General features: G+C 29.8%; 1 protein-coding gene across 5 annotated transcripts in view; it reads left to right on the top strand.

Moving 5' to 3' along the window:
• Positions 1-15,941, top strand: part of LOC139516870 (apoptosis-stimulating of p53 protein 1-like) — a 73,776-nt gene that overhangs the window by 28,173 nt on the left and 29,662 nt on the right. For 3 of the 5 annotated variants that reach the window (XM_071307250.1, XM_071307248.1, XM_071307249.1), the window contains 2 exons: positions 5,571-5,718; positions 6,441-6,638. In XM_071307250.1, coding sequence (XP_071163351.1) covers positions 5,571-5,718; positions 6,441-6,638 — 346 coding nt within the window. Of the gene's footprint in view, positions 1-362; positions 553-5,570; positions 5,719-6,440; positions 6,639-12,278; positions 12,864-15,941 lie in introns of those variants that run through there. The other 2 variants (XM_071307252.1, XM_071307254.1) reach the window with 2 other exon arrangements.

Raw genomic sequence — 15,941 nt, forward strand, 5'->3', positions numbered from 1 at the left:
GACCAAATCACTACTTTCCTTTAAAATTCTGGACCCAAATTTTTTTACAGTGTAATTTCAACCCCCTTCTTGCAATTTGAGGCAGTGAACATGGAGAAATAAATTTGGAAGGGGTATAAAAATTAATGGCAAGTAACCCACTGTCAACACTAGGGACTATATTTGTGAACAACGAAAATCAAGGGACGACAATGGTGGTCTCGGACCAGTTTACTGCTAATTACTATAATTACCATTGGAATAGATCATTCTTTAAAACCATTAAAAACACATTAGATAGAGGCATAGTTCTACAGATAACATTCCTTCACTGATGTAGAAAACAGTCATTACACAATTTGTTTAGATCTTCTATCTCTTGTACTGTAAACAAAGTTTGTTTTACACCAGGCTGACTTTTCTTTTAGGGAAGGGGTGCAAAATAACCAACAAGTTCATTCTATAGATAAAGCTTGGTTTTCTGTAAAAGTTTATTTCAGTCTTAAAGATTTCTTGAACTTGGAATTCTGATATCTGATTTAAAGAAAACCAGATCTGATAAACCATCACATGGTAATTACATTTATGACTTTATTTAATTTTGATTTTTTTCGATTAAAAATTTAAAATATTGTGTAAAATTTTATCATTTCTATTTGTTTTGATTGTGAATTTTTCATGCTATATATAATCAGAGATATATTGTAAGGGAGCTACCATTTGATTTTTATGGGGGGCTAGGATGAAATTTGAAAAAAAAAGGCAGGACAGGAGTTTTGAGTAAAAAAAAAAGGCAGGATGTGACACTTGCAAAAAAAAAAGTCAGGACGACAATTTAGGTAAAAAAAAGTCAGGATAAACTAAAAAAAAAAGGCAGGACCGATTAGAGTGAAAAATAAAAAGGCAGGACAGAGATTACAGCTAAAAAAAAATGCAGGACAAAATTTTTCATCCTAGCCCCCCCATTAAAATCAAATGGTAGCTCCCTAATTACATATAGAAAACTAAATTATCTTTACAACAAAGAAGCTTCTTATCCCCTGCATTTCATTATCCTTTGGTGATCTTTTTTCCAGTTTGCATTTGGTATGATAGTTTCCTGTGTGAGTAAGATTTGTACATTTGAATTATAATACAATGCTATTCTTGTTTCACTCCATGAATAACACACTTGTATTTGTAGGCAAAACCTAATTTAAATATTGGATGGATTTGTTTACTTTTGTTTGTGCATGATCATATTCTCTATAACTTTTGTCGGATTATTATATGTTTTGAAATTGTGACTATTTAGGTCAATTCTTGGAAGATTGAGACATTATAGCAAGTTCCAGGAAGCCATATATTTTTGCTCATTATATTCTTTTGACAGGATCATTTTCTTTAAATATTTGAATCTTGCAAGTTTGATAATTTTATTCTGTCATTCTTGATCAAATTCTCTATGATCCTCTATAATTTTTGACAGATTATAATATTTTTTGAATTGTCACTCCTAGGTAATTTTTTAAGACTTTGACATTATACTGATTATAGCAAGTCTTACATGAAGCTATGTATTTCCTCTAATTATACTCTTTTGACAGGATCGTTTCTTAAAATTCTGAATCATACACGTTTGATAATTTTATTCCGTCATTCTCAGTTATGAATTCAGATTGTATGCTATTTATATCCTCCTTACATAGATTCAATTGTATTACATGTATGTTAATGACTTTCTACATGCTAATTGATATGTCAATCTGTCACCTTAATTAGGTCTAATTTCACTTGACATAGTCAGAACATTTTGGTTTTTTGGTACAAATAAAACAAGATGTAAGGTACACATTGGTAACAAAATGACCCAATGACACAAAAAACAAAAGAAATCTGAGGTCAGCATACAGTCTCTCCAACAATAGATAAGTGACAAGTCTAAAATAGTTGTGGTGGATAAATATAGCAGATACCATTAACACAAAATTGCCCTTAAATGACATAAAACATTTAGGTAAAGACAACCACTGATGATAAGGGATGAGATATGAACAATGTGACTGGGTTAAAGAACTTTTTTAAATTACAACATCAACTCTCGGGTCATAGAGAAAGCATATTTTACATAGAAGAGCATACAATTAAAAGAGAAGAATAGAAAACTGCTTAGACATAATAGATAACAAAACACAAGCATGTTCATTATAAAAAAAATAATCATAGTACTTTACTGTTTTTTGGCTATTATGCTGCATTTAGGAACAAGAGCAAACAGTGGACTTCAGTTTGAGTTAACATGTGTATTTGGGTTGCGGACTGATCTAGTCTGCTCAGAGTTGGGATAACTCATCTTTTATATAGGCTGATCTATGTCCTGGTAGACTGTTAATTAGTTTTTTACCAAATCACCATGTTCAAAATTTTATAATAGTTGGAATACTGTCTGCTTCACATAGATTCATCCAATATTCTGTACAAGATGTTTTGTAAACACAGATTCAGGACCCCAGAGATCCTTAAAATTGAGAAGATCTTAGATCAGAACTAAAGTGGTTGTACAAACATGTATGAGTACATTAATACATTCATATATTTTTTTGTTTACTTTAAAACAAAACCAGTGCAAGTTTGTACACATGTTTGACTGCCCTTGAAAATCGTGGGTCATGATTTTATGAGTTGATGAGATAATTAAACAATTGAATTAAATCTTTTGTAAGTGTCAGATCAATGTTGGGTGGGGATAGATCTGCTTTCTCTATATATTGAATTACCTATTCAGTGCACAATGGTATTGCATTATGTATAAACCTCATGCAAGTCTTAACAGTTCTTCATAGATTAAAAGTACTTTTTCAATCGGTATTTTCAGCTTTTGCTATTGACAACTCTGACTGTTATTTCTTTAATGGGCCTTGCATCATTGACGTAAAACAAAAAACTTGTCAAGTAATTAAAAGCCTTATTTACAACTGAGTGAAAAAGATCAAAAGATTACTATAATAAGACAAATATTAAATTTCACCATTTTCCTAAAATATGGATTAAAATTATCATATTTCATATTTATACTACTATAGAACAATAAATTGATTATGATATAAGTCAATACACGTGTACTCTGTATAATATAGACCCAAACAATGTAAGCTTTCACATTTTGTCCAGTAACTGAAACTATCTTGATTCTTGGATGTGTCAGTCATATGATTATCTTTTAATTAACAAGTAAAAGGTCTTTGTTTTGTGTATTACATATGATTTATGAATCATTTGATAACGTAATTGATACATTGTCATTGACACCCAATTAGTATAAAAGTGGTTAGTTAGTTGTGTGCATTTAACAGCCTACACAACAACCTAATACTCTTAGTCAGATAGTTATTTTTGCAGAGGGACTTTTCACTATGGAAAATACTTTCTTACTCTTCTTACTGAATGGTGTTTCAGTTTAATATTCATTTACAATGGGTTGGGAGTGCTTGTGCGATTGCTGCCTTGTAGAGGCATAAGTCTTCTCTTTTTTAAAATTTACAAGGATATCTTTTATGTACAAGAGATATTGCTCACTCTTAACACTGGTCAGCCATTTATCGTCCCCTTCCAAACAGACTATACTCGCAAATGGTGTCAATGATAGGCCGAAAATGGTGTTTGTTAACAGCTATATCATAATTTTTCTTGCAATAGAAAACATTGTAAGATATTTCTTAATTTCATAATCTCATAATTGTAAGAATAGATGTAAATTATCTATACATGTATACACCTTTGATAGCAACATGTCATATTTTTTGGAAACCAAAAAATCTTATTATATTCTTTATGCTGAGAATGACTTATGATATATTTATTTTCTCTAGATAGCTAAATAAGTTTGATTTTTTACAAACTGTGGCTGTTTGTTGTATAACAGCGCCCACCAACAGGATATATATTTATTAAGTGATATAAATATGTATAAATGTACTTTCAGTTAACAGAGATTTGTTGATTTATTTATCTTTTACTTTTCCTTCTATAACTAGTATTTGCTGATCATGATACTATGGATCTGTAAATTCTCAAAATAAATAGACTTTTTATTTTAATTTTGATGCATTTTCTGCCTTTTTCTATTTCCATAGATTTCAAATTGTGTAAAGAAAAAATAGCTGATAACAGTTCAAGTTTTATTATTGAATTATCTCCCTTTGTACAGTAAATTTTGTTCAAAGATTTGTACTGATGTTTAAGGTAAATAGGAAAAATATTTTTATCTGGTGTCACTTGAAGTATATAAATTATACTGTTTACAGATAATGATAAAACAAAGGCCCATTACATGATTACTAAATATTTGCATTTGTTTATGTTTGATTAAGAGTTCAGATGAAAGCTCTTCATTTTGACCTTTGCTGAAATATTTTGTTTACATCCTTGAAAAGTGTTGGATATGTATAGGTAAATAAAATGGTTTATTTCATTGCACAAATGGTTTATTTCATGTATGTGAAATTTTTTCACATAATTGATTATCAAATGTTTGAACAGGTGCACAATTTATGTTTGTTTTTAATATTTTATTTATCATAAAAATTAAATGCTTTGTTTATTTAAATCATATTCATATAAAAAGATTAACCTGTATACTCCAGATAGCTTTATAGCTAGAAATATTTTTGACAAACATTTACTTTACAAAGATCTATTTTGAACACATTTTAAGTAAAAAGGGATGTTTTCTCTTAATGTTTACAGTGTTGACTCACAAATATTGAACCGGTACATGTATTTAAAAACGAGAAACATGTAAAATGTAGTATTTTATTGTAACTATATATATTAAGTTAGATCAGGATATCTATTGACTAACTTTTCTTCCTAATTTAGCTCACATGACCTGAAGGGCCAATGTGAGTCTGTGTCATCACTTTGTGTCTGTAATCTGTCGTCATATGGTGTCAGCATCCATCAACTTTTTTACAAATATCTCTTCTGCAACTACTTGGCAAGTTTGAACCAATTTTGACCATAATCATCCTTGAGGTATCTAGCTGGTGTCTGGTAATTCTGCTGGCCAATTAACATGGCCACCATGCTTAAGGGTTACGGACAAGTTACTGTAAATATACATTGATAATGTTTAGAAATTAAATGAAACAATGTTTGACAATAAAACATTGTATGATGTTATATAAGAATGATACATGTAGTTGAAAACTAATTTCTCTCTAAAATAACTGCTATCCATACAGTGACATACACAGGAAATTTAACCAAAAAGGCTTAGTTATGGGTCAAAGAAATAATTGCTTTTAAATTTTGTAAAAAAATAAACTTCTAATTTGGAATTATGTTGACACCTCAAACCATCTAAAGATTTAAAGAAATAAAAGATAGAACATGTGTGGGAGAGAGTTGAATAAGTAGATTTTTGTCTATTCAATGATTATCAGATAAATCTTCTGTAATATAACAATAAGATTTATCTGTAAAATCAAATTAAATTGATACATATCTAATCATGTTATCTCCCATGTGAAACAATTTGTCTGCAAATATATTTGAATTATCTCCCTTACATTGCATTGTGTAAAAATTCATGTGATAATTTTTCTTTGCAGATAATTCTTAAAGTACATCTAGATGACAGTGAAGAAAGGTGCTTGGAATTCCCAGTAAATCCAGATTCTACATGTGAAGATGTACTAGCCTGTGTTCAGGAATCTGGGGAAGGACCAGCCATTTTAACACAGCTAGCAAATGGTCATGGTATGTTTAAAAAATCAAAGCAAGAAAAGTATTATAGAAGAGACAAAAGTATACAGCAATTACTATTTACAATTGTCTGATGTTGTTATAATACTGTAATAGATTCATACTGAATTGGTGTCATGTTTGGAGATTTTATGTTTGTATTTGCTTAAGCATTTTTAAATACTTAAGGAGAACTTTTTAGGGGTTTTGCAGTGGCAAGTCATAATTAATTTCATCTTTCTTGCTTTTAACTTCATCATGAATGCTCGAGAGCAAATTTTTGAAAGTATAAGTGTATGAAGTGCAATATGCAATGTTACCAAAAGAAGCCTAAAATAAGAATGGTTTATTGACAGCTTTACCTGAAAGAGTTGGAATAAAGGATGTCCTTACAGGCTTTAGCTAGCACAAAAGGAAATTTGATTAAATGATTAGGAAAATAAAAAAAATATATATATAAAAAAATCAGTTTTTGCACCAAAACAAATGAAACAAAAGCACAAATCAAAGTCAAAAGATTTTCAATAATACAAATAACAGTCTAAAACAATATACATAACACTTAAAATTGAGCAATTAAAATTGAGCAACAAGAACCTGTTGTCTAAAAAAGGTAACTGGCTCCTGCTCCACTAGTGGCATCTGTGGTTTCACTTGACTAGTAGTAATGTTATGATATTTTAATATTTAATCAAATTAATTTAGAATGTATTTATTGTGAAAAGGGATATTTTCAGAACATAGACTTGGAGAACATGAGAAACTATACGAGATCTTAAGTGAATGGGAACATGATAGACAAGAAGTCAAGTTTTTTTTACGACATGACAACAAGAACATTCCTGAGGAGTACACAGATAAGATCCCTTCTGAACCGCCCAGTGTTGACCTTTCTTCTGAAGTCAGTGAAACAGATTATATGTTAGAAGTAGATGGTAGGTCATAAGTGGATTATGTTTTGTTTTTTTCATCATTGCTTTTATAACTGTTAATTCAGAAATTATTGCATTGTTTTTATTATTGCAAAAAATGGGACAGGATTATCATTGCAATAATTAAAACTTGCAATTTGAAATTTATTATATGAATCAAACAGAATTTTTTCTGAATATCGCAAAATTTAAAATCGCATTTTAGTTTAAAATGACAAAATTACAATAAAGAATGCACGCAATAATTTCTGAATTTACAGTAGTGAAAAGGGCACTACAATTTTTACAAAGGTTGAGGGGGGAGGGGTGTCTGTGTATTCTGGCTTCCTTCATCAATAAACTGGCTACATGGTTGTGGTTAAGGTTGCTGATAGTGGCATTAAGCACCTGCAAACAAACAAACTGTTATACATATACATTTGAATCTGTTATACATATACATTTGAATCTGTTATACATATACATTTGAATCTGTTATACATATACATTTGAATCTGTTATACATATACATTTCAATCTGTTATACATATACATTTGAATCTTGTACCTTGATGATGTGAAGATTGATTTATTTCTGGTTTTATCCTTTTAAAACTTTTCAAATGATAAAGAACACCTATTTCATTGAAGACCATTTTTTTTTATTCCTAGTCAAATATTTTTAAACCAACCAAATTTTGATTTGTTTTTCTAGAGAACCTCCTCAGTGGTAATTGTATTTTTTTTTTTTTTATCTTTTCACTTTAAGTAGTTTGATGGTAATTGCAGAACTCTTTCAGAGAAATTCACATCTTCTATAGTTTCTGGGAGACATAGAACAATATACACCTTTCTTTGTTGAAGACCATTGTTAACCTTCATGTCTGATTTAGTTTTATTTACCGGTACCAATAAAAATCATGACAGTGAAATCAGAGATATATGTGAAAACTAGATATCCATGACAAACTAATAATATCAAATTTTTGATAATTATGTGAAGTTCAGAAAATGTCAGGAACCCAACAACAAAAGACAACTTATTTTGTTCTATAATTAGCTTTTAATGAAGTGATTACAGGGTTTTTACGACTACATAAATGCTTCTTAATGAAATTTACATTTATTGACATATATTAACTTCCACATGATAAATGCTAAATATACATGTTTTAAAAGCTAATTAAACTAACTATGAATGAAGTTTCTCAGATTTCACTCCTACATAAAATAATTACATTGCAACCTGTGTTATCCAACACACTGGGGGGGCAAGAAAATAATGTTGAATTAAGCAGGGTGTCGGAATACTCAGGTTTTTTTCTGCAAGGATAGACGTATTTTGGGACCATTGAAATGATTTGGTTAAAGCAGGATGTTGGAATATTCAGGTATCGGATTAGGCAGGTTACACTGTATATATATAGGCATAGGAAGTCTTCTGTATTACTTAACTGACAGTATGCCTTAATTAACCCACAGCTATGATGGATGTCATAAATGTACCTATTTTTTCAACGATTGATTTTAAATTGTAGTGCGGTCAAAGGTCAATCATTTATGTTATCACCAAATTCCTGAGACACCTTGGAGACATTAGAAAGACTTACATTTTGTGACTTAAGATTTTACCATGTTGTATTAAACCTTTTAATGATCAAATAGGTAGGGCATTTCACATGAAATCTGTTATAAAAAACAGTTATAGATGAAAATAGCTCCTAAAAATTTGTATCACAAAGGGTTGATAATTTTAAATGTCCATTTTGCAGTGTTTGTTTTTATGGGAATAAACAATCTTTAGTCCATTTCTCCTGTGAAACTTAATGTTGTCTGAAATCCTTAGCCAATTTGAGCCATATTGAGTAAGATGTTATGAATTCAATTGGTTCATATTTCTGGTCACAGAGTAAAATATCTTGCAATGTTTTATAATTAATGTTTTGATCATAGATGATAATAGGGTTGACCTAGGTACATATACACAATATCACCCACTTAAAACAGGATATGTACCAAAATCTTTGTACTAGTTTTGAGCTTCTATTTGAATTCTTAAAATACTAAATGAACTTAATGCCTTGCTTGAGTAAGAATTGTTTGAGATGATTGAAGGAATTTTCTTTTAACGAAACAATGTGAAATTTATTAATTTAAATGTGAGAATTTGCTGAATCACAGTTCTCAGGTTCCTATCTTGACAAAGATAACTTATAAATAATTCTATATTTGTGAATGCTTTTAGTTACATAGTTATTTTTGAAGGTGGATTCAGCGATGAATTAGAAACTGGTTTGAATAATTTTTAAAATGGATCTCTTCCAGATGTCATCCAATTAATAAACTTGTCTTTTCTGATATGGTATTTTTGTCAAGCTACAATAATAAAAAAAAAATTAGAAAAATAATAACTTTAAAGGTGTTTTTACATTTCTTTCTGTTGTTTTGTTTGCTTTTTGCTATGCTAGTATTTTTCTGTACAAGAGGGATGTTAACCTTTGTTGTTACAGAGTCATGACTATATTTAGATTTCATAGTTTTTTTTGTACTTGTTATCAGTTGCAATGTGTTCTCAGTTTGGTAACTCTTAACCCTCTTGCTGCCGACCGTTTTTCAAGGTTGCATTTCATATGCCGGAAAATACGACAGCTCAACGTCTGTGACGTAACATGCCAAACAACCACGTCATTCGATATATGACGTCACGACAAAATGACCACTACATTTGGGACCAATTGGAGAAAAACATGACCCTGTTTATTCTTCTGTATTTTAATTGAAAGAGATACAGCATTGATAAGAAGCTTGCATAAATTTATCCATGGACATATGTGTCCCTCCGGCACTGCCGGTTTGGACATATGTGTCCCTCCGGCAGCAAGAGGGTTAAAGGTGTCATAATTCATTTAACAACTTCTTTAAACATAATTATTGATTGGGAAGGTAGGGGATGTAACTGCATGTAAATGATGATCTGGATGCATATACTGAAATAAACAATTACATTCAGGTTATTTTTTTTAAATTGATGATTTAATCTGATTTTTTAAAACAAAAAACATCTTTTGAAATAAATGTCTATTGCATTAGAAACAGCACTGAAAAAAACCTAGTGCCAGTAGTTGATAGACTTTGGCAAAATTATGTGTTGCTTCTTTTTGTTTTATTTTTGGATGTAGATGTGAACTTTCCTAGTGCTATTCTGTTTCTGTCAGATAGTGACCACTATTAATAAACTAATAAACTTATAATCCTGCCAGAAACTTATACTGATATTCAAGTACTCTGAGAAAAAAAATTCTAATGAAGTACCTGTATTTTAGATTATGTATGGTCCAATTAAATTATAACAGATAATATCTGTTCCTGTTCATTGACCTTCTGAGGTATTGTTATTTTTTGAATATTTTGTTTTAATTTCATATCTCTTCCCTAATTACGGAACATTGACATATTTAAATGTAACATGTCTACGATGTATTTAGCTATTGTTCTACAAATACCCTGCCCCTCATTTATTTTACAGTATAACATGTCTATACTATATTTACCCAGCCCTTTATAGTTGACTGGACTAAATCAACATAGAATTGACAGTGTCAATAGGTTTATGTAGTAAATTGGGTAATGATAGTCTCTTTATCTTCACCTGATTAAATAAGGTATTCTGATTAACTAGACCAAAGGTAGATTAGTATATAAACATTTAGGATTGGTGTCGTAATATCCAGGTACAGGGATTAACTAGGATTTACAACATTTATCGATATCTAAATATTATTTTGGTACTTCTGTATTGGGCCTAGTACTAAAATACATGTATCTCTATATTATGTAGGTCTTTCTGTATGGGGTCTAGTACAGAAATATCTAAATATTATTTTGTCTTTCTGTATGGGGCCTAGTACTGACTTATCATAATATTATTTAGGTCCTACTGTATGGGGCTTAGTAAAGAAATATCTAAATATTATTTTCGTCCTTCTAGTACAGACTTGTCATAAATATTATTTTCATCCTTCTGTATGGGGCCTAGTACAGACATATCAAAACATGTGATGGTCCTATTTTATGGGGCCTAGGACAAACACATGACAGTATTATTTAAGCACTTCTGTATGGGGCCTAGCACAGTGATATCTTAATATCATTTTCACCCTTTTGCATGGGACATAGTACCGTCATCCTTCTGTATGGGGTCTAGTACAGAGATTTACATACATTTTCCTGTGTTTCAAATTCAATCCTTCCTTAAACTTTCTTATACATGTAGTTCTATTCTGTTTACAGTGCTTTGTATCACATGTTATCTCTGTGTAAAAGGTGGTGTCCCTAGCTGATGCCCTCTTGTCAAGAGAAAGACATGCTATGCACATTAAATGAAAACCTTGCACCAATACATTCTTACCCATGTTCTTTGTGTCTCTTCTGACAGTGTCCTGTTATTTTTCTTTAGTCATTTGCCCCTTGATTGTCAGTAAAATGAAGGACCTAACACTTTGGACTAAACAAAGCCTTTACCATACATGCAGATTTATAATGTACTCCCTGTAAATTTTTATATATCTGCTGGCTCTGATGTCTGTAGAATAAGGCGTTTGGTTATTTAAAAAATATCTTATTCAAACAATAAAGGACCAAAAAAAACATACATTCCTTTTTCATATAATATTTGTGAGATTACATAACTGAAAAAAAACACTGGGAATAGCATATTACAAGAAAACAAAGAAATTAACATAGTTATTTACAAAGCAATGTTTAATATGATAAATACATGACTGTGAATAATGTCTAATGAATATTTCACTGATATTGTCCTGGTATGCATTGTTACCTGGCAAAATATGTCATAAAATTACTCATATTTACAAAATTGTTTTATTTTGAAATCTGCAATACAAGTGTTTGTTGGCCGAATTTCAAAGGCAAATAAATTTGTGACGTAAGATTCTTAACTGTAATATGAAATTAAACAAGGTATCCTTTTAATTTTCAAATGTAAATGACCAACTTGAAAAGTCTCTGTTGGTCTATACAGGATTTTGATATGAAGGCATATTATACCTGGTATTTGATGCACAATTGGCAAATAAGTATTAAATAACACAATACCCAGTGAAATATTTTACGGAGAGACCTTGTATCTTTCAGGGGTCTCCATTGATCACTAGTCAAAAGTTATTAGATCTGACTAGATTTCCTGTTAAATTGATCAATTTCCACCTGTCAAATAGTAATCTGTTTTATTTTCATTATATATACCTGCTTGATGCACCAAGGTAAAATGAAATAATCGGTTCCTTTATAAAGGATATTTTATACTTCAAATTAAGTGATTTTTGTTAAAAAAAAATATGTTTTCATGTGCCATCAACTTACCAAATAGATTTTTTTCTGAGTCAGGGTGAGAATTAAATTCCTTAGTTATACCCTATTATCCCTCGGTAATTGTAAGATTTTAACGGAGATTTTTATATAGTACTCTCTGTAAATGTCACCTGCATGCAAAAATTTAAATCAAAAATTTGTCCCAAATCTCTAAGATAAAACTTATGAATGTACTTTGCTAAGTCAACATAATAAGTTTTTCTTAAATGCAATTATTTGTGTACATAGCCAAGAAATACAATTTGTAAAAACATTTGTATTTATTGTATAGGCCACATACGTAGAAATTGCAGGTCACGATAGGTAATAACATGATCGGCTATTATGAAGATTAGTCATCCAGAATATTTTAATCAAGGTAAATTATGGATGTGTTTTTATTATCACGGTCAAGATAGAAAAATCCATTTAGAGCTTGGAATTTTTATCCTCTCATGTTTATTCATCAATATTGACTGATTAATAGGATTAACAAGAATTTGTCCACTTATTAGATACAATTTAGCAGGATTTTAAATCAGTCATATGGTAGACATTCAAACATCACTTAAAAATTGAAAACACCAATTAGTGAAGTACATGTACTTGAATATTAAAGATAGCCAAGGTATGTGGGAGATACCTGAGAAATGACCAATTTACCTGTACAGGTCAGCTGACTCTGTTGATCAGAAAGCTACGCTTAGGATTAATCAATTTCTCCGTTTTATTTTCATTGAGTGGATTGTTTTCATTGAGAACTTGACAAATGTTTCCTTAGTCGGATGGTTCAAATATTTTCCGTTGGATTTACATTCACTTGAGCTTGGATTATTTAAATTTTGTGGTTTTTATAAGATATTTGAAGAATGCGACCAGGTAAGGAAAAGGTTGAAATCACCATTGATCTATGCTACTGTTACAAATATTGATTTGTAAATTGTGAGAAAATGATGTCTTTTGAATATACTTTAAAAGTTCAAGTGAAAAATGATAGATTTTTAAGACTTATGTTTATTTATAAATTCTAGATAATAGTTGGGGATAAGCTAAAAAATTCTTTGCTGGAAAAATATATAAATGTTATTATGAAATGCAAGTTAAAATATTTAACAGAAAAAATATATAATTGTTACTATAAAAAAACAAGTTTATCTTTGAATAATTACTCTGAAAACCAACTGCTTATTTACTGTTTTTTAACAAAACTCAAATCTTGTAATTACAAATCAGATTTTGAGAAGTATGAAAGATAAAACCTCAAGGTATAAAAGCATACATAGTCTTAAATCTCTGTATTCAGATTAACTAATATCAGTGATTCCTAAAAAAAATTATTGAAACCAGAGAGAAAATTATGATAATTGTTGAATTTTTATAAAGAACAGACTAAAATAGCAGCAAAACCAGCTTTCCCTTGTGAAAGAATTTTTTTTTTATATATTCTTTCCAAATTATTTAAACTTTCTCTATCCATCTGGGGCTTTTTTCGCAAAAAATCTTAAAAGTAAAAATACTCTTAAGTCATACACATTTCAGTATAACTTACTATTAATTTTAATGATCAGATTTTTCGTGTGAAAATAGTCACTGAATATTTTTTTTTCTACATGGTATTGATTTTGATACTTGTTATGCTACATTGTTGCTAGTAATATCTAATAATTAAATTGTCCATATAAAGTTAAAAGCTTGAAATGGCCATGTTCAACATTATTAGTCCCAGGTGTTCTGACAATATGCTACTAAGTCATAAAAAATGACCCAAGGTCTTTGTAAAATATCTTCTATTGGCTTTCTAACCTCCCATGTAAAAAGTCCATCTGTCTATAAATCAGTATTACAGAGAATAAAATAGATTGCTTTAAACTTTAATACTTCATTCATCAATCTTATACAATTACTAATAGGCTTATTTCAGGGGCGAAAACACAAACATTGCTTACAAAATCATAAATTTCTATGATAAAAGATTCACGTTCTTTTTATTTGAGAAATAAAAAGGATTCGTTTAACATTGGAAAATAAAAAAGGATTCATTTTACCTTCAGCTTAGATTTTGGTCGGATGGATTTTCATGAAATAAAGAGTTGCATGACATGTCAAAATGTTTAGACATTGTTCATTTATCAAATATTGTTATCTGATGAAATCAGCTTAAGTCATTCCGCTTAACAAAATTTTCTTTTTTTATAGTTAGTTAGAATGCCATAGTCATGATAGTTTTCCATTGTATTTTTCACTACTAGAAATACTATAGTAATAATACTAATCTTTATTTGAGTGTATGGCATTAAAAGTGTTTATGAAAGGGGGAAGAAAATGGTTTAAAACTGTGCTGTATGTATAAAGTAAAGGCTCAGAGAATGATCACTGTATGACATACTCATATATGAACAGCTGTTGTCTGCTCTATCGTCGGGTTGTTGTCTCTTTGACACATTCCCCATTTCCATTCTCAATTTTATTATCATCCATCCGTCAGAATCTAAAGAAAACAGATCCATGACAAAATACCATAGTCAAAGGAAGAAACTCTGCTCATGTAAAAAACAAGGAAGGGTCATGTGATGAAAGAATTCTGGGTGGAAAGTATTCAAGATGATGAACAGCACTAATAGCACATTCCCTTTACAGCTATTTTCCTAATGCATGTAGTTTAAAGGTTTGGTTGTTTTGCTTGCTTTGCTTGTATAAATGTTTACTCATACATTGTAGTTAAGTTTAACAATTGCAATCAATAGATAGTTGGGGCTTCAGCTTGTATAATATTATTCAATGCTTGAGTAAACATTTAAACAAACAAAGCAAAGAAGCCAACCAAACCTTTAAACTACATGCAGTAGGAAAAAAGCTGTAATAATACATTCAAGTTTTGTAAGCTTTCAAACCTTTGATAGACGAATATCACTTTGACATGATATGTAAAAGTCATCTGTGAGGGTGACCAGCTTACAATAGGTAGTGTATATATTTAATTTCAGTGTTTTATGAGACTTTATCTTATGAACATCTACATGCATATTATACCTTATTTTTCAAAGTACAAATGTATTTTGGAACAACCTTGAAAATATGAAACAAATATGCTGAAAATATAACCAGTGCTCAGTTTAGATAAATTTGATATGTGATCTTAAAATAAAAATTAGAGAGAGAAAACGTTATCAAAAAGTCACAAATTGCCTTACAACAATTGCTTAAATTGTTATGACCTTTCTTTGGTTATGTTTTTGTCAGAATTAAAAGGTTTGTAAATTCCATTGATGAAAACAAAATCTTTTTGTAACAAACTTTGAGAAATTTGATACAAGAACAAAGAGTGTCTTGTTTCATTCTTTTAACCTTTTAAAAGAAATTTAAAGAAGTTTACAAGAAAACTTCTTGACATTTGATTTTTTACCCTAATTGGGGATAATCCCTTCAAATCAAAAACTTTTCTGACTCATACACAAGTACAAGTAAACAAAGTTGTTTATAGTGTTTGTAATCATGTGGAAGTGATAAGAGTCTTATAGATAATTTAGACCCATTTATTGTTTTATAATTTCTAATAACATGCAATGTACATGTAGTTTTAATGTTTAAAAATATTAAATTTTAACAACTTGTCAGAGGAATTCAAATTTCAAAGGGATCTTGTCCTGGGGACAAATTTCAAAGTGTTAGTTTATTAGTCCAATATATCTCATGTTAACATACATGTTTGACCAGATTAAAATTTAAAATAAGGAAGAGAATTAAAATATATCTTTTGTGATGTAAGTTGAAACCCTTTGAAGTTGACTTTTTGGTTACAGTTGTACCCTGAAGGTTTGAACTTTTGATATAAAGCTATTTTTTTAGTTAGAATTGAATTATTGTGTAGTTCTTCATTTTTGAATAACAATGGTAGATGATACTCTAAATGATTCTATTTTCTATAATGATGAGACTTTACTTAGGATTTTAGACCTT

This window comes from Mytilus edulis, chromosome 3 (genome assembly GCF_963676685.1).
Source record: "Mytilus edulis chromosome 3, xbMytEdul2.2, whole genome shotgun sequence".
In the NCBI taxonomy this organism is placed as follows: Eukaryota; Metazoa; Mollusca; class Bivalvia; order Mytilida; family Mytilidae; genus Mytilus; species Mytilus edulis.